This window comes from Plectropomus leopardus, chromosome 9, assembly GCF_008729295.1.
Source record: "Plectropomus leopardus isolate mb chromosome 9, YSFRI_Pleo_2.0, whole genome shotgun sequence".
NCBI classification, from domain to species: domain Eukaryota; kingdom Metazoa; phylum Chordata; class Actinopteri; order Perciformes; family Serranidae; genus Plectropomus; species Plectropomus leopardus.
Genome location: NC_056471.1, coordinates 12,302,371 through 12,326,173, shown reverse-complemented (window position 1 = coordinate 12,326,173; position 23,803 = coordinate 12,302,371). Strand labels below are relative to the sequence as shown.

General features: G+C 39.7%; 1 protein-coding gene across 2 annotated transcripts; it reads left to right on the top strand.

Moving 5' to 3' along the window:
* The first annotated feature begins 2,260 nt into the window (after positions 1-2,260).
* On the top strand, positions 2,261-15,749 carry dctn4 (dynactin 4). Of its 2 annotated transcripts, XM_042493425.1 has the most exons (14): positions 2,261-2,444; positions 3,460-3,530; positions 3,657-3,835; positions 4,058-4,101; positions 4,781-4,888; positions 6,228-6,248; positions 6,798-6,871; positions 8,422-8,534; positions 8,616-8,725; positions 8,810-8,883; positions 9,294-9,348; positions 10,616-10,723; positions 13,612-13,709; positions 13,829-15,749. In XM_042493425.1, the coding sequence occupies exons 1-14, from the start codon at positions 2,310-2,312 to the stop codon at positions 14,046-14,048; spliced, it is 1,410 nt and encodes a 469-aa protein (XP_042349359.1). In that variant the 5' UTR covers positions 2,261-2,309; the 3' UTR covers positions 14,049-15,749. The 2 variants fall into 2 exon arrangements, with proteins under 2 accessions (XP_042349359.1, XP_042349360.1); XM_042493426.1 differs by lacking the exon at positions 6,228-6,248.
* Positions 15,750-23,803: the final 8,054 nt, after the last annotated feature.

The following is a 23,803-nucleotide window of genomic DNA, read 5'->3' as shown; positions in this document are numbered from 1 at the left end:
TTTTGTACATGTTCGTTTTGTCTATAGCAAATGAATGAATCAATGAATGGAAAGTTAGAATATAATAACTTTTCTTGTGGTATCACATCATTCACATGATTAGGAGTCACTGTTTGGGAACTCTGATTATTTAATTAGACCAAATGATGTTCTCAGTCAACATTCGCTTTCCCTAATTAAGACGGTCTGTCAGAAATAAAGCAGTTGATTTGGTCTCTGTGTGTGTTTAAGCATGCCTGGTGTTTAACCTACTGTGAACATTCATAAACTGCGTTCCCTGAGAAATTGTATGAGATATGAATGATTAAAAGAGTCTATTGGAGAGTCATGTTGAACTTTACAGTATTTTAATGAGTATAAGGTGACATATACCTCAGCATCATCTTTCCCGAAAAGAGGAGAAAGAGGTTACTGTTGGTTTAATTTTTATTCATGGATCATTTCTCCTCTCTGGGATCAGCTGTTGCCATGGTGAGCTGGTACTTGGCCATATGCCCTGTGAGCAGCTGACAGGCCTATTTCCAGTCTGTTTAGAGCATCACATCCACTGTATTTTACTTAGTGTTCATTTACGATCTGTAGTATCCCACAAGCAAGGCAACATAAAGCAATAATCAACATTTGAATTAGTTCAGTGTCTTTGGAGGATTATTTGATTTTATTTTGAAATTCAATTCACACATGTTATGATCCCAGGTTAAGTGACAGACCCTGGTGCTGCTACATTAGGGTAACAAACACCTAGGACACTATTACAACAGTGATTATGTTTCTCAATAAAAGCAGGCACACCTTACAACTCATCCGAATAGCTTCACAGTATCAATTATATTTTATTTGCATGAATTGTCGAAAATAATGATCATATATGTGAGCATGGATAGATCATGAGACACTGGACCCCCTGACACATGAAAGACCTCATCACCTGCACCACTTCATTTCATTTGCTTCTTCCTCTTGGCCATTCAGAGACATTTTTTAAGCTAATCATAACTGTAAAGTGTTTTTCTTAGTTGAACTTAGGGTTATGCTGGATATAAAGAGAGGCTCTTAACCCATTTTCCACAGCTTCTTGAGAAAACAGAACTATATTGATACTCATCTCCACAAATATACAAAATGCTGTCGTCCCCCTGACCCCTTGTTCTCTTAGGCGTGGGTTCAGTAAGCCCATTAGACTCACTGCAACTGTTGATCTGCTAGCATCCTGGCAGAGGGGGCGGTGGACAAAAATAAGTATCCTGGAACTGTAACTAAACAACAGACTGGAATGGAAATGCAACACGCAGGGTGTTTACAGGAAAAGGCCTGGGGAAACACTGGTCCTTTATTGTAAGCAACAGGATTTTGCAAATCTTTTTTTCAGTTGATGTTGTTGTAAAAACATTTTCTTTGCTGCAATGGGCTGGGGCAGTAGCATCAGAGCTGGTGACCACATTAAATGGTATGAATTCAACTAAAAGGCTTGAGGTCTGGGAAGCAGCCCAGTTGTGCATGATGGAAAAAAAAATCATGGAAAACCCACATTATGACCTACTGGTAATAATAATAATAATAATAATAATAATAATAATAATAATAATAATAATAATAATAATAATAATAATAACTTGTATATAGCACCTTTAAAAACAGAGTTTACAAAGTGCTTTGACAAACAAAGCAAGCAGAAATGGGATACATAGATGGCGATACAACAATGGAAAGCCAAACCGCCCTACTGAACACAAGTGAGAAGAAACTAGGGTAGAGTGGGGACAAAATTAAACCAGAGGACAAATAATGCAAGATGCAGGATACATAATGTCAATATAAAATTATACAAAGACATAGACAAAAAACAACAACAGAAACAATAAAAGCAATCAAACCACAAATAAAAGTAAGTAAAATAGATAAAGCATAAGTTAAAAAGATAAAAGAAATAGAAAGGAATGATAAGACTACATCACATAAAAGCAAGTCTCTATAATGGATTTTGACATGTGATTTAAAAGAAAAAGAACCACCCAGTTTACAAAACAAAAAAATGTCCCCCCCCCCCCCCCCCCCCCCCCCCCCCCAAAAGAAAAAAAACTTTTTTCAATCTTTTTTTTTTTTTTAATTTTTTTGTCTGTTTATTTTATCTATCTATCTATCTATCTATCTATCTATCTATCTATCTATCTATCTATCTATCGGTAGGGGCTTGCAGTTTCAGTATTGACCACAGGAGGTCGACATTGAGCACACTGTGTTTCTGGCGGTGACTCGAGTTACTAGCAGTGCAGTCAGTGAGCCTCCGGACTCGCCTACGCCGCTCAGAGATGGCGTCCCTTCTGCAGCCAGATAGAGTTGTCTATCTGGTCCGTGGAGAAAAAAAGATCAGAGCCCCTTTATCTCAACTTTATTTCTGTCGCTACTGCAGCGAGCTGCGGTCTCTAGAATGTGTGTCTCACGAGGTATGTGGACGTTTTCTCAGACTGTGCTCATGCTAGCTGTTAGCTTCATTTAGTCAGCAGCTACTTTGTTGTTAGCCGGTTTGCTAGTAGCTTTGACATGTGGGTGGGATTAGTCCAACCAGCTCGCGCGTTGTATGGCTGAGCGGCTTGTCAATCAAGTTATTTTCTTTCAGTCTGCTCGTCTCATTGGCTGCGACGATTGTACTTCCGCTGGTGTTAGCGTTAATGTCGAGCAAAGCATAAATGAGCGAACAAGCTAGCTAGCTTTTATTTTCATTTGAGCTTAACGTTGAAAGTATTCGCCTTAATCACATATAAATAATATATTAGACAAGTTAAAACTGTTTTTTACAACGTTAGTCACCCCTAACGCCCTCACTGTCAAAACCCATCTTGTTAACGTGGCTCATAGTTATGGACACCACACCCAGAGTGCTTCATATTTAACACAAATTGCAACCTCAGATTCCTTGTCGGTGCCTTTTCTGTGTAAAAACGTTACTTCCAGCAAATATTAAAAACCACCAATCTCGCGGCCTGATTACAGGGTTTCTGCGGACCCTCAAAAAGTCTGAAAAGGCATCGAATCCATTAAACTAAAAATAAGGCCTTGATTTGTATGAAAATGTCTAAAATAGACCGTTCAAAAGTCCTGTAAAAACGATAAGACATAGAAAGTATTTTCTGAAAAGATTTTCTGATGTTGCACTGTTAAATCTCAGAATAATTAACATCACTAAAAAATATATATAATTCCTGGTGGATGAAAGAAAAAAGTCACAAAGTCTTAAATCACACTTTCTTGAAGATGTGGGAATCCTGTGAATAAAATCCCTCTCCGTCATTGCACAACGCTGCCCAAATAAATGCTAATGATATGTAATTAAAATCACATTTATTAATGAGGCAGTTATCAAAGTCATTTGATGATTAAATTAGAAAATCAGTGTCACATAAACTTAAACATGTGGATGCATAGTTTGACGACTCCTCTCTTGAACTTTTTGGTTATCAGGTGGACTCCCACTATTGTCCAAGCTGTCTGGAGAACATGCCGTCTGCAGAGGCTAAGCTTAAAAAGAACAGGTGAGAATGACATGAACACGCATGAAGAAAATTACAAACGCGGTACAGCACTCACTCATGCACGCCATTATATTAATGTAATTAATGCCCTTTCATTTAATCCTGATTATCTGTGCGTTACTTCAGATGTGCAAATTGTTTTGACTGCCCGTGTTGCATGCACACACTGTCCACTCGAGCCACCAACATCCCGGCTCCTCTGCCTGATGATCCCACCAAGACAGCCATGAAGAAGGCCTACTACCTGGCTTGCGGCTTCTGTCGCTGGACCTCCAGGGACGTGGGAATGGCTGACAAATCAGTTGGTGGGTGGTGATATAATGTAAACCCATGAATGTCATCATATTTACAATATTTTTTACAACAAAGAGCAGTAAGACACATTAACCGTACCAAAACAACATAATGCCTTGAAGTCCTGCTGTAGTTGCTCATTGATTAAGCCCCTGAAGAAAGATGTCATCTGTAATATTTGTCGCTTATGGCTGCCTTAAGTTTCATGCTTTGGTGATTTTTGTTCACTGCAGCCAGCGGTGGATGGCAGGAGCCAGAGAACCCTCATACTCAGCGGGTAAGTTTTCCCTTATGGTCATTTAAAGTCTCACAAGTTGCTCACATGTTTCCTGATCACGTATTACTTCTTCTGGAATAGATTTGTCTCTGAATAAATGACACACACACACACACACACACACACACACACACACAGATGGCCCAAGGGAAAAGTTGTTACTTCGTTGCTGTGGCCACAAATGAGCCACAAACAACAAATCACAAATGCTCCCTTATAGTTCTTAACATAGGACAAGTGCTTGTTAAGGCAAAAAATATCTTTTCTTTGTGTGATTTTTATTTTTTAACTCTCAATTATTGCACCAAATTATTAAATTATGTGTTTCTCTCAGTGAAAGTCATTGAATCAATCAATCATTGATTTGCACTTTTCCTCATCTCACAAGGTAATTCAAATATTTTCAGCCTGTTATTTTGAAGGGTACCTGCATTGTTGTCCTGGATTATTGTGTTATTATAAAGTACATCAAATTTATAGATGTGAAATTGCTTTGTGCTGTATTTTGCAGTTCCCTTTAAAATAGTATTTTCTTACCTCAAACCCCTTAAACTGTTGTGTAACTGAACAGTATTTAGTGTTGGGAAACTGTCGTTGGGGGCTTTGGTAACTTTCACCCATTTCTTATCACTCTTGTTTTATAAAATAAGTCTCTGGATTAACTTTTTGTTCGCTACAGATCAACAAGCTGATCGAGTATTACCAGCAGCTGGCCCACAGAGAGAAGCAGGAGAGAGACAGGAAGAAGCTGGCCAGGAGACGACAGTGCATGCCTCTGGCGTTCTCGGTACTCTGTTCCTGCTGAGCCCACTTCAGCCTTTTTAAAAATTTCATACCTTCTTCTTTGACCTTTTCAGATGTCAAACAGCTGTTGTCTCACTGTGATCTGTTACAAAATGTGCAGGTACTGCTGGAGCAGAATTTAGATCAACAGTTACATGCATTTGAGTGATTTATCTGATAGACGTTAACCTTATATCTTAATAACATAACTATGGATATACTCAGAGTATGTGCCATGATATGATTAGCACAGCTTCAGACAAAGCAGGAGGAAATATCAGCTGATGTAGTGTTTGGCTGGATTGTAAAATTTACACGTCAATGCCCAGATGGTTAAGTGGAAATGCTTTGCTTTCAAAATGTTCTTCCACAAAATCAAGACCTAGTCAGTCTGACAGGCCAAAATGAAGGAGTTTTTTTTTATTGAATATCTAAAAAAATATTATATATTTTTAAAATTACTAATTCACTCAATTTTCAAATGCAGTCCCCCCTGGTGTAGACATGGTCTTCATGCTTCATCAGCCTGTTGGCACTTGTTTAACACCTCCTGCATTCTGCTTTCACAGTAATTGACATCTAATAATGCAAACTGGTCTTTCCGATTGTGTATTTGAACCATTTTAAACACTTGTAGGGATGGGCATGAGAACTTGAATACTTACTTAAGACACCAGTACTTGTTCAACATATTTTTTTTCTTCGTCAAAAAAACAACACAAAACATATTGATAATAAATATAATCTTTAATTGACCCTGTTCTGTCTTAAAAGTTTACATTTTTTGGACAGGATATGGGGATTTAAGTGCTGTCTATGATAATCTGCACAGTTCCATATAGCAGAAATGATAGATATGCACAGTTGTAGATAATGTTCAACGTTTTCAGTCAGACATCATTTGATCTATAACGTTAGAGGCAGAAACGTGACCAGGCGTGAGAGTAATGTTTACAAGTATGTCAACAAAATAAAAGAAATAAATGTGTTATGTAAGCTTATCTCTACAGTCTGTGCGGGACAGAAAGGAAGACTCGTCCTTACACCTACTGCTTAGCTTGGGTGTTCATGTTGGACCAACTCTTACAATTTTTTCTGCAAGTACTTGAGTACGCTGTATTAATATAACGTAAGCACTCAAATATGGAAATGACTCAACATGCCCATCCTTAGTAAGCTGTGATGTCCTGCAGTTGTTTTTCGTCACTGATGCATTTCTGTTGCTGTTGCATGTCACCAAATGCCACTAATGTTTGCTGAATTGCTTTCGTTTCACCTGGTTCTTTATTCTCTCCTTTTTTTCTTTGCTTATGCACTCTGATATTTTGGTTTTTGCCCCCCAGCAACACACTATTCATGTGGTGGTGAGTTGTATTTTTCACAACTTGGTTAGTCTCGTCTTTGCAGTAGCACTGTCCTCTCTTTATCTCCTCTCCTGTCTAGTCTGTTACTGAGTGACCTCACAGATCACATGAATGTCTCCTTGGGTAAATGAGACTGCGATCCACACAATAGGAGTCTTTCTGTTGGTTAGAGGGAGAGAAGGAATACAAGACTTTGTTTAAGTCTGTGTTGCTAGATCAAAGTATTTTATACTAATTCAATCCTGTACCCCCAGTCTGTCACACTTGATGCTCTCCCACTATCCCATGCAGAAAGGCTCCTGTTATTGTCTCATACCGCAAGACCAATGGAATCGCTTATTTATTGTTAATTTAAATGACATAGACCATATCTTTAAAATTTTGTTGTGAAAGATAAAAAATTCCCCTTTGGTGTCCAGACCTTGTGTAAAAAGTAGTAACGTAGAAAAATGATTGTAGATTATGTAATTCATTAACTGTCTTGAGCTCTCTTCATTTTCAGTGGGCAAAATGCCTGATCTTGTTTTTTTCCCCTCTAAATTCATTTAGGAAAAATATGGCCTTGGAACCAGACTGCAGAGGCAGAGGTCTGGAGCTCCCATATCAAGCCTGTCTGGCCTTTCGTGAGTGCTCTTTTGTCATATACAGGAAATTACTGCTGCTTTTGACTCCACACGTGGAACATTTTTCCCCTTAATAAAACTACATGCATATTATTAGTGACTTAGAGAAATGGATTTCTTACCATCCAGCAGCCTTTGTTTCATTAATTTTAGTGTGCCATGGAAATCAATTTGCAGAGCCTTGAGACTTGGCTTGAGATACATAGGTGATCCATCACGGTTAACAGTTCATCACCCTTATTTTGTCTCAAACTTACATCATCACCTTGTAGTAATACAGTTGTGAGCGATCACCATTTTTATATTCCACCACTGGTATGCATTCAAGGACCCTACTTAACGTCATAAAATTAATAACCAGCTGACAGAAAGCGCGGTATTGACAAAGTGTGCTGTCAGATCCAGTGGATGCTTAAAACACAGGGTGTCTGCAGGTCCTTAAAAAATTGAATTTTATTAATGTTAGGCCTTAAAAGTCATTAAAAAGATGCAAATTTGAATTTAGGAGATCTTAATTGCCACAAACATTTGATGTAATTTCATCCATCTTTTAATTTCTTTATGTCAAAGTGGGTGAAACTCTTTTGTGTAATAGTCCATATTTCTGATGTTACAAACCGTTCAACCTGCCACTGAACCTAATAAGGGTTTTTTTTTTTTTTTTATACTTGCACTTACATGTTGGCAAAATGTTAATTAAGCTAACTCGCAGTAATCACGTTCCTGCATAAAACCGTTCTCCATGAGACTGCACATATACTACTTGCCTTTATACTTAAAGACAGAATAAGAAAAATATGATCTGTCCAAAACTGGCCAAGGAAAGGATAGACTCAAGCTAGGATACCAGGATGATAATTAAGTGAATTTGGTATCTTGTTTAAACAGTTTCTGTAAAGTATCTCTGAAGGCATCAAGTATAGATCTGCAGTGACTTATCGATTAGTTTACAACTATCAATTAAACACCGATTAATTTGATAATTAGTTTGAGTATTTTTTTTTTTTTTAAAGAAAAATTAAGTAAAAATGGTCCAACATCAAGACATTTGAGGTTTTCACTTTGGGTCCTGGGAAACACTGATCAACAATTGTTTCTGACATTTGATAGACCAAAAAATGAATTGATTAATCGAGAAAATAATCAACAGATACAGAATACACAATGACAATAATAATTTGCTGTAGCCCTAACCAACACTTGAATGGTAGCTTGACTATTAACTGGATTACCTACCTCAGGTATTGTGCCAAGTCTTTACAAGCTGTGGAAAGCAGTGGCTCCCAAGAAAGTACAAATATGTCTAATTCCTTACTGTATCCGGGGAAAATGCTCGGTGGAGGATGTATGAGGTCATTGGCTGTTACTGTGCTCAAATCTTCAAAACCACCCGTGTTATAAGTAAATTAGTTGCGTTGTGTATGTTGTCTTAGTGGTGTAAACATTAAAATATCTCGCTATGCTTTACAGTTTTCAGTTAACATTAAATGGCATCATTTCAAAAATGATACAACAGAGTGTTGATGGCAATATTTGTGTAACTTCAACAGTCTTAAAGAGGGTGAGGACCAGAAGGAGATCACCATCGAACCTGCTCAGGCTCTTGATGAAGTGGAACCCCTGCCTGAAGATTGTTATACCAGGCCAATCAGCTTACCGGAGGGTAAGAGTTTGAGCTCACTGAACATTACTGATGATTTGTGTCTCTAATTAAAGTTGAATCTAAGTTCTGGTGTCCTTTCAGTGACCACACTGCGTCAGAGACTTCTGCAGCCCGACTTCCAGCCTGCAGGGGCGTCTCAGCTTCACCCCAGACACAAACACCTTCTGATGAAGCGCTCACTGCGCTGCAGGGTCGGTACCACCTCACTGCATCAGTCAAAGGCTGCTTTATAAGATGCAGATCAAATCATTTGTGTTCTTAATTTTCTCCTGCAGAAATGTGAGCACAACTTGAGCAAACCAGAGTTTAATCCGACTTCAATCAAGTTTAAAATTCAGCTGGTGGCTGTGTGAGTATTGGTCATCAGAGTCTGTCTTCATGATGATGCTTATCTTTTTATAATTAATGAAAAAATAAGAATCAGCCCAAAGCCTGATGTACTTTAATTAGATCAAGGTGCTAAAGTTGCATTGTAGCCATGTGCAACTACAAACACATGTCCAGGAAATTATCCCTGAAAAAGTAGCTTAATTTGTATACACATTTTGGCATTTTAAAACCAAAAAATTATACATTCTGTATAATTCATACTGTACAAATGGCATGCTGATGTTCTCAGGAGTTCATGGTTTGCAAAATATTGCGTTTTAACTGATACCACCAGCATTTAGTAGATTTGGTTTAGTGTTGTGTTGAACACTGTCTGTGTTTTTGAGTGCAACTGTGTATTGATTAGCCCTCTGCCTGTTCCTCCTGCAGGAGTTACATCCCTGAAGTGAGAATTATGTCCATTCCAAATCTCCGGACTATGAAGGTCAGTGTGCGCGCTGATTCTGATATCTGCAGTATATCTTTTACATGTTTTATTCATTCTGTTCATAATGTTGACCTACAGAAGCTGAGTCGGCTGAACATGCTGTCAAAACTTAAGTATTGCTTAAGCTCCGCTTTTTGAACTTGAGTCAAGTCAGTCTCTGTGTATTGAGTTGTTCGAGGCATACATGGATCAATAGTTTAGTGTCTAATTTTCGGTTCCCTTTTCTGGACAAGTAATAGTACACAGGTAAATACCTCTATACATGACGAGATGGAGAGATAGTGATTAAAAATAATCATTTAAAACAGTAAAAAGGAGGTCATCAACACAATAACAACTACTATATAAATAAATAAATTTAAATAAAATAGTGATGCAAAAATCAAAGTAAAATAAGTAAAGACCAAAAAAATATATACTTTTTTTTTTAAATAACATTTGCGCTTGTGTATCTATGGCAGCAATACTTCCACATATGGGAGGTAGCCAATGTAACGCAGTATGAACAGAGGGTTGACCATGCTGCTGAGAGCAGCAGCGTGCATGATGATAAAAGCATAACCCTCACCAGCAGCACTCGGTTTCCAGACAATCTTTCACCACAAATGGGCTTTTCTGTTATTGTTGTGATAGTTTCTGACTCTTATATCATGCAGCGGCAGTGACGACACCAGTGCTTTTCAAAAAAGTTCAGATATATATATCAGAAAAACACAGAAATAAAGGATATGAGAAAACTTACCATACTTTTTTTTTAAAAGGAAAGGTAAAGTCTGACCTAAAATTAGTCTCTCTTTTTATTGTTGTTCTTTGTATTGTACTATAGAAAGATGCAGTCCAAGTATAAAAAAGATTTAACAAAATTAAATAAAAAACGAAAGATAATAAAGGACATTTAAACCCAGAACAGAGGCTGATAGCAGAGTGTACGATGGTAAGATTGGTGGTATTTCATTTAAAGACAGGGTTGTAAACTAAAGAGACGTCTTTCAGGACTTATCAGCCTAATGCCGAGAGATCAAAGTATTGATACAATGGTTGGTCAGAAAAAGGCAGAAATGCACCTGACTTCACTGGGAACCTGTTTGCTACAAGCCTCCCTGATCAGAACAAAACCTCATCCTCAGCAAGAATCCCTTTTTCTAAACGTGTACAGAATTAAATGGTCTATTTAAGTGCTCTACAGAAGAGCAGACCTGTGAGGTGAACTCCATTAGCTTGAAAGACAATTTTTTTCTCTTTTTCCCCCATCCTGTCTCTTTAGGAGAGCCAAGTGCTGCTGACCCTGACCAACCCAGTGGAGAACATCACCCACGTCACATTGGCTGCTTATGAGGAGGAAGATCCTGATGACGTCAACAGCACTGCTAAGGTATTTAACTATAACTGTACTATACTTTCTCCTTGTATTTGTTGAAATACACTGAAGTCACAGAAAGTATCAGTTTTTCCAAATAGTAGGAATAACACAAGTATTCATTACTGCCAGCTACAACCAGTATTGACACTGTGATTGAAACACTGATGTTGTACATCCTGCTCAGCTCCTTGACTTCTAGGCAGGATAACAAGAGGCTGTGTGCCTGTTTGTCTTTGCTTTAATGAGACTTCAAGGTAAAATAATAATATTTAACAATATATTGTATGTTGATGCCTAATCTAAGGTCCAATGTGTAGGATTTAGGGGGATCCACTGGCAGAAATGGAACTGATATTCATAACTATGAGCGTATAATCACCTTAAACTTAAGAATTGTTTTGTTTTTGCTTATGAGCCCTACACATCTGCATAGTGAGCAGGTCCTTTTCCTTGAGTCTGCAACGTTGCCCAGTTATGTTTCTACAGTAGCCCAGAGAGGACAAACCAAACACTGGCTCTTGAGAGGGCATTTTGTGTTTTCACATTACTTGAAGGTCATTGTAGGTTCTCCTAAATGCCTGGAAAAGGAGGGGTGAGCAGAGGGGTATCTGTTTGGCTGCAGTCTGCAGCTTCACCACCAGAGGCCACTAAATTCTTCCCGCTGGGGTCTGAAGTAGATCATCACCTAACTCTGCAAACCAGCAGCTACAAATCTAGTTATTTTAAAACTGAGCTTAAAGGCCATTGAACATATGACCTAAATTTGCCAGGTGGTCAGCAACATTGTAATAGGATGATAATTGTGTTCCATGTTGTCTCCTGGGTTGTTTACTAAAACCACTTTATGAGGCCCTATTATGTCAGGGCTTTGTGTTTATCAGCTTGTGTGGGAGTACTTCGGTCCCACATGGAGCTTTAACTGCTAGACAGAGCATCGAGGCTCAAACACACAAGTGTGCACAGTCACAGATTGCGGCAGTTGTTTACCACCTGCCTGCTCTTAAATATTGCATATTGTATCAAGCAGTATTCCTACAATCTCACCAGCCAGCTTCAGGGAGCGCAGGGTGATCTGCTCCTTCACGCTGCCTGTTCCTTATGGAGTAGGTAGCCTTGTCATCATCTCATATGCAGAGCAGTTGGGTCCCATTTTTACCTCCATCTGTCAGCTGTCACACGCACAGCTAAGAGTGCCGTGTTCCTGTGGTAAATGGTCTGCCGGGCTGCCAGTTGCCAGCAGCCGCTGCGAGGCTCTCAGTGACTACGGGCTGTTTGTCTTTAGCGATGAAGTCATGGGCCAGACCGGGTAAGAAAGAGCTCCTGGCCAAAACAGAGCGTCTTCATGACCCATTTCCATTCACATTGTGGCCAAACAGAGGGTGCAGTCCTGTCATTCTGCTTGATCTGATGTTCAAACACCTGGAGGGCAGCATGAACCACAGCAAGCTATGCTTGGTTGAATTCATCAACCAGCTCTTTCCAAGCCTGGCTGTGCTCACCTCTTACATATATATTATGTGTTATAGTATGTTCGCTGATGACGATTAGGGTACAGTATATGCATTTTACAGGTAATTTTGATCCAGAGTCCTTTTTTCCCTCATACATAACACAAATATGATTGACATATCAACAAATCTATTGTATTCAAATTGGTTTTTGGGACGACTTCACATAAAGTCCATAAGAAGCAGCAACACTTTTAGTTCATGTGTTTATATAATGTTTTTTAGGGGTGGGAATCACTAGGGGCCCCAAGAATCACCAGGGACCCCAACGTACAAGAGCAGCAGCGTGCATGATGATAAAAGCGAACCCTCACCAGCAACATTCGGTGTCCAGACAGTCTTCCAGCACAAATGGGCCTTTCTGTCATTGTTGTGATAGTTTCTGACTCTCATATCATGCAGCGGCAATGACGATAACAGAGCCATTCTACAAAGTTCAGAGATTTTCAACTAGAAGTGCTCAGATGGGCTGCGCAAGAAAACGTTGTAGCACTCAAAAAAAAGAAAAAAGAACACGGGGTGCAGGGCCTTATACTCTCATACAGCTCAAAAAAAGATGCAAGCCCTCAGAAGAAAGAAAACGCTAGTAGGACACTGAGGAACTTAAAATGTTAAACTGAGGTGGTCATCCATATAGTCCTGAAGAGCGGACCGGAGCCAGAAATTGTGAAGCGATTATTTGTGTCTGTGTTATTACCATTACCCTAATATTTTATTTAGTATCATGACTCTGCTCAGTCTTTAATCATTTCTAAAATTATCAGAGTGCATTTTACAAACTGACAAATGTGTTGTGTTGGATAAAACTAAAGTCACAGTAATAGTATTTTATACTTTTTTGCAAACCATTGCCATCCAGACATGTGAACAGAATAGTCTTCCTGGATTAATAGTTTGTGGTTTTTCTGCAAGAAGTTTAATGACCCATTTAAACATTTTTCAGTGACATTCACGTCTTCTCCTTTATTGAAAATGTGCAGAATCTATGAATATGCAAATATTGTTCACTTGAAACATTTAACTACTGGATTTTCTTGGCCTCTCAAAGTGATGTCACAAAATGACGCTCATACATACACGTTCTAAACTCACATTTAAGGTTAGTACAGAAAAACTTTTCCCCTTCAGCAGATGCATTATAAAACAGCCTTCTAGTGACAAACTCTGCACATACATCACTCTACAAAGTGAAGGTCAAACTTCCAAGTGAAGCAACGACAAGCAAAACACATTTTGGAGTCAATGGGGATTTTTTCAGATTTATTTTTTCCAAAATGCATAAATTGTCATTGATGTGCTTAAAAAAAGAGAAGCTATATGATGTTTAAAATCTGCTTTGACTCATATAAATGTCTGAAAGTCACTGAATGTTGGAACTGTTTTTGTTTTTAGGTTATAGTCCCTAGCAAAGAACTGGTCTTGGCAGGAAAGGACGCTGCTGCTGAGTACGATGAACTGGCTGAACCTCAGGACTTCCAGGATGACCCAGAGTAAGCAAACACACACACACACACACACACACACACACACACACACAAACACAAACACACTTGCAAAGACTTCATGATGTGAGGTCACTCTTAACAGGATCCCGCTGTTCTTTCCACAGTGTCGTTGCCTTCAGGAAATCCAACAAGATTGGTTTCTTCATCAAAGTGATCCCTCAGAAAGAAGAGGATGTGGACGTCACTGTTTCATTTAAGATCCGACATGACTTCCGCAACCTCGCAGCTCCCGTCAGGCAGAGCGAGGAGGGAGCCGACACCACCGCTGAGCCCATTTGGCTCACACATCATGTAGAGCTGAGGCTGGGCCCACTGGCTCCCTGAACACAAATACTATGTTTACTATCAAACAGTCCTAGTGTTAGGTTCTTTGAACTAACAACTGTAAACTTACACATTCAATTTAAAAATGATTTCTGATTCTGCTTATTGATGCGTAAGAACTGCGATCTGCTTGGCACACAGTTATTTCAGAGTTTTAGTTTAAGTTGCATCATCCGATACATTGTAAAACATACAGTGATTGCATGATAGCCCCGATTATAAAACTACAGGAAACCATGACTGACTGCAGACTGATGAGCAAATCAAGTTTAAATTCACTTACTGATTTTTGTTTTTGTTTTGTCTTTGCCACAAACATGCTGAAAATATATTGTATTTTGCCACATTATTGTTATCCTCAATTTAAAAACTATACCATCTCTCAGTAAAAAAGCACTTTTAGTGTGAGGTTACTCAGAGCAAACAGAACCTTATATGAACATAAAATTGCAAATTGAACATGTTAAGCTTTGTTTGAAAATCAAACTTATTCAGGGTTCCCACTGAAATTCCTGGAAAAGTTTATAAATGAGAAAAACTTTGTCCAGGCCTGGAAATGGTTTGGAAATAACAGCAAATAAGTATTTGAAATAAACTCATAAAAATCCAAAAACACATACAAACTTGCAAGATTATAATCCAAACACGTTTAATGCATTGAAATATACCAGTTCTTTGGTTTTTTATCGCCCAAGAAATGGACGCCACCTTGACATTTTGTGCCCTACCCGCATGTGCACCTCTGGTGTACATGCAGACAGTTGGTGGCAGGAATGTCAGATGAGCAAGAAAAGTGCTTATCCACAAATGCCCGGGAAGTTGGTTTTCAATAATATATGGCTGTATCACTATAACACCCTCATTTTAAACTACTTTACCAAAGTCATAGGAAGAGGGGGACATATTATGGAAGAATTATGGAAAATTCATCTTTAAAAATGTGTGGGAACCCTGTTATTTGCTGGAATATGAAAATGGATTTGTCATTCTGGTACGTACAGTATTTTCCTAAATGGCAAAGCAACTACAAAGTATGTTTTGTCTTGCTCAGTGTATTAGCTGTGGGGTTTTTTGTGTGGAATATTTGTCATTAGTGTATGTAGAAAATAATTTATTTTCAAAAATGAGCGAGTGGTTATACATTAATATAACAACGAGATTATATATGGAGAATAAGTGAGCAGAATCAGAAATCATAATTGAGAACGATCCGAACAATCCCTAACCGTGCAGCACACGCCTCTGCGCTTCTAGCTTATGTATCCTCATCATCGTCCTTTTCTGCAGACTGTAATATTGTATTAACTCGCATGCTTCAGCTGTAGTAAATATTGCACACATTAGACAATGTCATCACAGTTACTGATCCTGTACCTTATCAGAAAGGTTCTTCTTGGGTTAGAGATGATACCAGCCCATAATTCTATCATCTGAAGTCGAACAGTAACCTTCACTGGCACTATGGAGAGGACGTATCAGAAGCTCTGTAAATTTACATTAAGTGTTCATTATTTAAGTGTACTAAGACACTATAATTTTTTTCTGATTCAAAAAAAAGTATCTTCCTGGTTTGTAGAATCACTGAACTCTGTCAGTGTATATCGTAAGCTGCTGTGATTTTTGGTCTCAAGTGTGTTAGAGAAACAGCCTTACAACACAGTTAATCTTCTGTACCGGCTAATAAAATAATGTGACACTGTAGCAGACGTTTGAGTCTTTTATTGTTCAGGGTTGAGATGACTTTTAAAGCAGGTGAAAGTTTCTGTCATGAAATCTGCCTCCCTGAATCCCAAACCTTGTGGTGTTTTCACCACAGGATGGCACTACAGGCAAACAGTTTTTATGTAGCAGCTGTATGGGAGAGAGCTGTAAGAGCATACAGGGACATGCGTTCTTTAGGATGATATTGAATTACCCTACGAGCTGAAACAGTACATCTGATTTTAGTAATGGCAGGGTGCAAGACAGTCTTTAGATGTGAACATTTTAATAACAATCCAAGCAATCCTGGATGTTTTTTTTTTCAGGATGTGACTCATGATAAAATGTCCTCTTGTCAGCATTAGAAGTAGATAATAATGGAACGTGTATTTCAACAGATACCGTTTTGTATTCAGCACATATCAGTCCGGTGCAGTGATGCTTTGCACACATGGCACAGTTTATTGCCTCTAAAAAGGCCCATCAGATATGTGTGATGCAGGCCTGTTGCAGCTCTCCAATGAGCCCCGTCTGCTGTGTAAACAGACCCACTCCGTCTGGGTAATAAAGCCATGATTTTCTTTTATCTTCGGCAGATATAAACAGCCCAGAAGAGTGGCCTGTGTGAGAGCCATAAATCACCACTGAAGATGAGGTAATAAAGCACACATGGGGTGAGTCCGTACCACTGAAACAGCCCAGACTCCCACTTCAAGCACAGCTGATGATAGCAGTAGCTGACTTCCAGAGCACAGCAGTGGTGTGCTGTGGCTGCACTCACTGGGAGGTTTGCCTTCTTGCTGGGAATATTATATTGTATTAAAAATAGGACCACTTGCTATGCTAAAGTTGTAAATACATAGTCATGGTCATAATTTAATTTAGATAAACAGAGAAGAGAGTGATTGCAAATGACTGAATTGCATATGGTAGTGGAGACCACCCCCCTTGGTGCCCCATGATTGAAGAAAATGCAACAAATATGCCCTGTTGGATGCCTTTATGGTAATTAAAACATGATAAAGTGCCCTTTAGCATCTTTCCAGTGAGGAAAGTATGATAAAGATGCCCATGAGGGTGCCTCTCCAGTGTAGAAAATGTGTTTATGGTGCATTTGCAGTGTGAAAAAAAAAACAACATAAAATGCCCTTTATGGTGCCCTTCCAGTTAGGAAAATGTGATTTAAAAAATGTCCTCCAGGGTGCCCTTTCAGTGGAGAAAATTTGTTAAATCACACTTTATGGTGCTCTTCCAGTGAAGAAAATTTGATAAAGTGCTTTCTAGGGTGCTTTTTCAGTGGAAAAAACACAAAGTGCCCTTTAGGCTGCCCTTCCAGTGGAAATAACATGACTAAACTTCTCACAGGATGTCCTATCAGTGAGGAAAAAGTGCCCTTAAGGATCCCTTCCAGTGAAGAAAACATATAATGGCCTTAATGGTGTGCTTCCAGTGATGACAATGTGATACAGTACTTTTCAGGGTGCCCTTTGAGTGGAGAAAATGTGATGAAGTGCCCTTTAGGATGCACTTCTGGTGGAGAGAACATAATGAAATGTCTTTTAGGATGTCTTTTCAATGGAGAAAATGTGATAAAAATGCCCTTCAGGGTGCCCTCCCAGGGGAGAAAATGTGAAATTGTCCTTTAGGGTGGCCTTAAAATGGCGTGAACATGATGCATTGCCATATACGCTGCCAAAATCTTTCTGCACACTGCTGCTCCATCACATGCATCTGGGGGCCTTTTTTTCCTCCCCTACCCTTCAGACAGCCTGTGTTCGCCACTGATTGAATGGCCCCCAAAAACACCGTCTGGAAGACAAATTCTGGATTCCTCTGGTCGGGATAATATTTTCCTGGATCAAGACTTCAATTATTTCTTGCTCAGCATCAGCGTGTTCTTATTTGTAGAACCTCATACTGTAAACAGCACAGAAATCTGACCTGTGACCGTGTTATGGGGATTAGAAATTAATATCATGGTTCTGCAGCAGTGTTGAGTAAGTAAGAGGGTTAGCAAAGGGCTTTTGTGTCTCTCCTCTCCTCCTTCTCTGTTTTTCCTCTTTTGAAGACTAACATCTTTATTTATAAAGACAGACCCGGCCAGCCTTGACCAGATGAAAAATTCCTCACTGAATTACAAGTTTGACTGCACCCAGGACCTTTCCACAATTACGTCATCGCCCAAACCACCAGTAACTCAGCCACAGAAGAAGCATGACACAAGCGAGCAAAAGAGAAAAACTACACCTCAAAAGAGGCAGTAAATTTCCTCCACCTAATAAAAAGATGGCCAGCGCGACTATCATTCTTGGTACCTCTCTCACAGATGGACTGTGTACAGTACATGTGCAAGTATAAACTTTTTTCATTAGATCAGGTGCATAAATATTGTCAATACAATCCTCATAGCAGTCTATTTGATCCTGCTTGTGGACCAAAATAGTTTGGACCTGCTCTGTTTCTGGGCATGAGGAGGCGAAGCACAAAAAGACCCAAGAGCTTTTTTTGTTCACTTCCCCTTTTTTAGGTTGAGCAGTAGGCCTGGAGGTGCTGTGAGTGATTAATCGCCTCCTTCATTTTCTGCTCACCAGACCATCATCTGGTTAATTAGAGGTAATGGATGATGTCTACCCAGATGAATAACTTTAGGCATGTGGGCTTCCAAAGCTGGGGAAGCCAAACCTGTGAAACATTAGCTTTCAGGAAGAAAAAAAACTCCACGATACCCCTTTTGTCATTTTCTCTCCATTTCCCTCCATTTCCTCTCGCTTTCATTCAGTCTGCATTCTGACGGCCGTAGGTTAGTTGGAATGTTGACTTTGGACGCCTGGTTGAAAAAGATCGCTCTGAGAAAGCAGCTGACCCTCGACACCCCCTCCGAGCCCCCGTCAGACATGCAGACTGCAGGCCCGCTCTTTGCTTTCATTTGTTATTTGCTCAATTGCTCACCGGGTGCATTACGTCTGTAAGGGCACAAGGGTGTCAGCACCCGGGGCAAAGGCCAGTGCCACAGATTGGGGCCCCGAGGGAATCACAGAAACCACTGGAGGGCCAAACGTCCGCTATTTGCGCTCCATTCAGTGGAGATCCAAGACTAGAAATGAAATCAGACAATCGGGATTAGTTCAGTTTAGGGAGGGAAATTGGATAGCGCAATTTTCTGTGTGCACGTTTCACACAGTCTTTTCATTGCAAACCTTAGTAGCAAAGTCAAAATGCTATTTTTTTCACCTTCAAGGGTATTCTTGTGATCCCACAGATGTTTTCTGTCTTCCCAAAGAGATAAAAAGTTTGCCAAGTGCAAAGCCAACATTTAAAGCCATTAATTCTACAAGCTGCACCGGCCACTTCCCGGCCTGAGCAGTAGATTTAAGCAGCAAAACAAGATCAGCAAGCAAAATTTTGTTTTTCACAGGAAGGAGAGGGCATGACCTACCCTACTCTGCTTTACTCTGCCTCTGATCGGCTTACCCTAACCCTAACCAGTCTCACTCCTCTTGCCTAAAAGTATCCAACCCAACCAATGAAAACAATGAATACTAGCCAATCATAAGAAGAGTGCTCATTATATTTACTTTATGTGTGAAAATAGATCTGTTCATTTCAAACATAAATGTCACTGCCTACATACAGCAGATACCTGCAACAACAAACACCGCATTGATGTAATAATACCTTTTAACGAAGGCGGTGTTGTAGATGGCAGCATTCTCTGAGGGCATTAAATAGAATTCTTTTCACTATATTATTGATTCTTTAATTTTTAAAATGACTTTGTCATGTCCTATGGTCATGTCTCGCTTGAATTATGCTACACTGCCTTTACAATTTCCAGGAGCCCTGCCTCCTTTTGTCCGAGCTTTCAGAAAACGTGCACAAATACAAATGAAATGAACGCAGAGTATGAACAGAGGGCTCTGTCCGTATCTAATATTGAACCATTAGACATGCTGGAAGTTTGATTTTTTTTTTCACCTTTGGGAAGAGCCAGCTGCCTCCCCCTGTTTCCAGTATTTATGCTAAGCAAAGTGAAGCGTCTGCTCGCTGCGGGTTTATACTTTGCGTATAGATATGATAGTGGTATCTTCTCATGACACTCTCTGTACAAATTCAAATAAGTGTATTTCCCAAATGAACCCCCTGAGACCTGGATCGACATCAGTTTTCTTTTGCTGCATTCAGATGCTTTTCACACGGAAACCTGGGCAAATTGATTTGATTTCTGTCTAAAACATTTCTTACAAAAAATGCAATCAGCATCTTGGCATTAGATGTCCTGCAAATTGCAAAAAAAAAAAAAAAATAATGATAATAATGAAAAGTGACAAGAAAATTACCTTAAATTAGCTTTAAAAAAGGAGATCAAATCATTAGAAAATTATAGGAAAATTATCAAGAAAAAGGAAAAAATATCAAGAAAAAAAGTTTATTATTTATATTTTATTTTCCAACTTAACCGGTCATTTCCTGTTTTTGTTCTTTTACTTTTTTCTAATTTAATGTAATTCTTCTTGTAACTTTTAACTTATTTGTTGCCAGTTTTTGGGTCATTTCTTATTAAGTTGCCTCCTTTCAATGTTTTTGAAAGAAATTTGCCCAGCTCTTAAAGGATTTAATAAGAGGTGGTTTTCATTGGCACGTACACTAGTGTTTGCTAAGGGCTGTTGGCATATTGAAGATAAACTTGAGTTTGCTACCACGATTGCACCTAGGCCTGAATTTTCCAGAATGCTCAGGGTCTCTTTACACTAACATGTAATTCCACTCACAGGATATTTCACCCTTGAACACGAATGACACTCTTTTTTTTGCTTGTATCAGCAAACACTGCAGAGCCTGAGTCCCCCTGACATTAAAAAGGCTGATGAATCTCTGCACCCGCCACACTAAGATCTTAATTCACAAGATAATCCTCTGTGGTCTACAAGTATCCACCCCAACAAGGTTCATTAATTGCTGAAATGAATTACATGCCCCAAAGAAATTCAGCCACACACTAGCAATAATGCAAGTTCAATAAATAGAGGATTTCAATTAGGGCAACACTTGTAATAGAAGCTCTATTGTTGTCTCATAGTCGGTATTGCCGGAGGCTTCCTGGGCAGCTAAGCCCCATTAGGTCTTGCTGAAAGTGTGCTGGCAGCTGAGAACTTGTGGATGGATGCTGAGGACAGAGGCGGCTGGTTTCCGCTCTGCAGTTGACGTCCTAGAGGCATGCAGCCAAACCCTGAGTAGCCCAGCCCAACATGACCCACCACCACACCACAAATACTGTATATCCACATCCAGTATACACACACAAGTTCCCATCACTGAGCAGTGCCGTATTTCACTCGGGAGGGGCTAAGTTAAATCAATGTAGGGAATCAATGAGAGCTTCATTGGATTTACCGTGCAGGGATATGAAATGTCAAACTGTAGATGTGGATTTGTTGTAGACTCTATCAGTGGCACATTTCACAGGCTGAAGAGGCCCTTAAAGGGATAGTTCAGGTTTTTTTCAAGTGGGGTTGTATGAAGTACTCATCCATAGTCAGTGTATTGACTACATTAAAACGCATTCAGTTTCCCTCCGGAAAAGGGCTGTCTGACGGCAAGGTAAAGCACTGAACTCATTTAAAGTGCAGCATACACTCAATGTGAAGGATACTTTTTTAGGCGGCTAAAATACCTTCTGCTGCTGCCCTTGTCCGCTGCTCAGTCTCCATGGCGGTACTCCTGCCTGCTTCTTCAAACTGGGGGTGAGCTGACCGCCATAGATGATCCTCTGACTGTGGATAAGTGCCTCATACAGAGCCACTTCAAAAAATCTGAACGACAGCATATTTTTAAAGAAGGGGTGCTCAAAATTTGGATGACTGTGTGCCGGTGTAGGGAGCCAGCATATCACTGAGGGCTGCACAGTTTCAGGACAGACCATGTCAGCTACTTTCAGCAAGCAGTCCAGCACAAACTCTCCATCATTGAACTGCTTACCCCACTGGTTATTTCATGAATTATGTACTGTATATGTGACACACATTAGTGTAGTGGGTTGCACTGTTGCCTCACAGCCTGAGGGTTGTGGGTTCAAGTCTGGTGTGGGCGACTGTGCAGTGTACATGTTTTCCCTGCGTTAATGTAAATCAACACAGGGAAAACCTGGTATCTCCTCTACCAGAGGAGATACCAGGCATTTAACTTTTTGAGGATCAGGCAGATCACTTTATCTGGCCCTCCAGGTCCAATGAAGTAAGAGTTAGTCCTTTTTCTGCTTAACTTTGTTTTATCCTCAACTGTTCAACATTTTTGGCAGAGGTTTTTCCTTCTCACTTTCACTTAAACCTGCTGAGTTGTCTACTGAAATATTTGGATTTTTGTTCACAGCACTAGCATTGCCTGAATGTAATTCCTGTGACACTTGCAAGGTGCCACTAGTTGCAAAGTATCATGGCACACTGTCCTACTGGCTGTCCTGCATGGCTGTCATACTCGGTAGGTTGGGCTAACCTGGGCACAGAGCATGTGTTGGTTTAAAGGGGGTGTGCCAGAGTAATTAACAGAGATGATTTGGACCAGGTGTGGGACTGCAGTTGATGACAGATTTTTCTGAGTGCTACAAGGACTGCAAGAAGGAGGACAGACTCTGGAGTTTTTCTCCTTTTTTTCAAGTTATTTTCTGGGTGTTTAATGTCTACAAATGGGCTGTCAATGAAGGACACTAAGCAATATTGGACCATGGATAGCGAGCTCACTGAGTGATAGCCATTGGATCAGTGCTGGGACATCAAGGCTACAGGTAGGCCTGCTTCCCTTACCTTTAGTCTGGCAGTTGAACACTCACCCTCTAGTACTATATATACATGCAGCTAAACCCTGGAAACCCTAGACAAGTGTTTGCCTAAGACTTAGACCCAAAGTAGTCGTATTAAGTGCACAGGGTGGTGTCTGCCATGATGCAATCATTAGCTTTCTACTGATTGTCATAACTTTACAGATGTTTGTTGTGGTAGTGTAGTGTGATACAGTAGGCAAGTAGTGTATTAAATGTGAGATATTGGAAGTAAATGGACCGCTGATGAAAAATAATATGCATGCACTGAATATCACATTTGGGGGTGCCTCATCAAATGTTTCTGAGAGCCATCATTGGCCTGCTGGCTACACTTTGAACAATAATGCTTTCAAGGTACATTGTAGACCTACTTGGCACCCTCCTGAGCTGTAATGTTAGGTGTCTTGGTTGTGCCAGGTTAGCTAGCAGTAGATGCATGCTTTCTTCTGGTGGTGATACGGTTTAGTGGGTGTAGTTTGGTTGAAAAAAGTAGTTCCAACACAGAACTTCTGACAAGGGCTGTGGATTATCTTGAGTGAGTGAGTCATGGTTTTTTGGAAAGACTCATTGCTTTTGAGTTTTTGGGTGCTTTGAGCACCAAAAGCCAACTGCTATCTAGTTCCTTCATAGTTGAGAGAAGGGAAACATTTCAACAGCCAATATCTCCAACACTCTGCAACTGACACCGAAACAATCTAGATAATTAAATAGCATGAAAATTGATGTGTTTTTGATTTAGGTGTAAACTGCCCCTTTAAAAGGCCAGCTCACTGTCTTCAGTCCTTATTGGATGTGTGTTTAGATGACTACATGTGCAAAGCCTCACAAAGTGAGGACAGAATACATCTTCATTCATGCAACATTTCATATAAATAAGATATTGGGAAGTGACTAGCCATGCAAGACAAAACCTAAAATTACTGTATGTTCATATAAATCATATATAATTTCATATTTGCATACAGTTTATCAAACTCACCGAGTGTGAGGTTTCATTAAATCGCCTGCACAACAAAATATCCAGCAGCTGATGCAGCCACAGACATCGGGGGTTATATTTTGATTCAGTGTTCATTATCTTTAAGTCCAAAGTGATCTTGTTTTCCACCTGCACACCACTACCTCTAAACCTGCACCCACTGATTTAATGAGAGCATCATCTGTAAAAGAGTTTTATAGATACTTAAGCTCAGCTGTGGAAACAGAGTCAGAATAAAGATCCCACAGGGACTTTCGGCAG

Bases quoted from the DNA above. Each gene is read 5' to 3' on its own strand.
- dctn4 (XM_042493425.1), top strand. From the start codon at position 2,310: ATGGCGTCCCTTCTGCAGCCAGATAGAGTTGTCTATCTGGTCCGTGGA. The intron at 4,102-4,780 runs GTAAGTTTTCCC...TGTTCGCTACAG, and splicing joins AGAACCCTCATACTCAGCGG to ATCAACAAGCTGATCGAGTA. The intron at 8,726-8,809 runs GTCGGTACCACC...TTTCTCCTGCAG, and splicing joins AGCGCTCACTGCGCTGCAGG to AAATGTGAGCACAACTTGAG.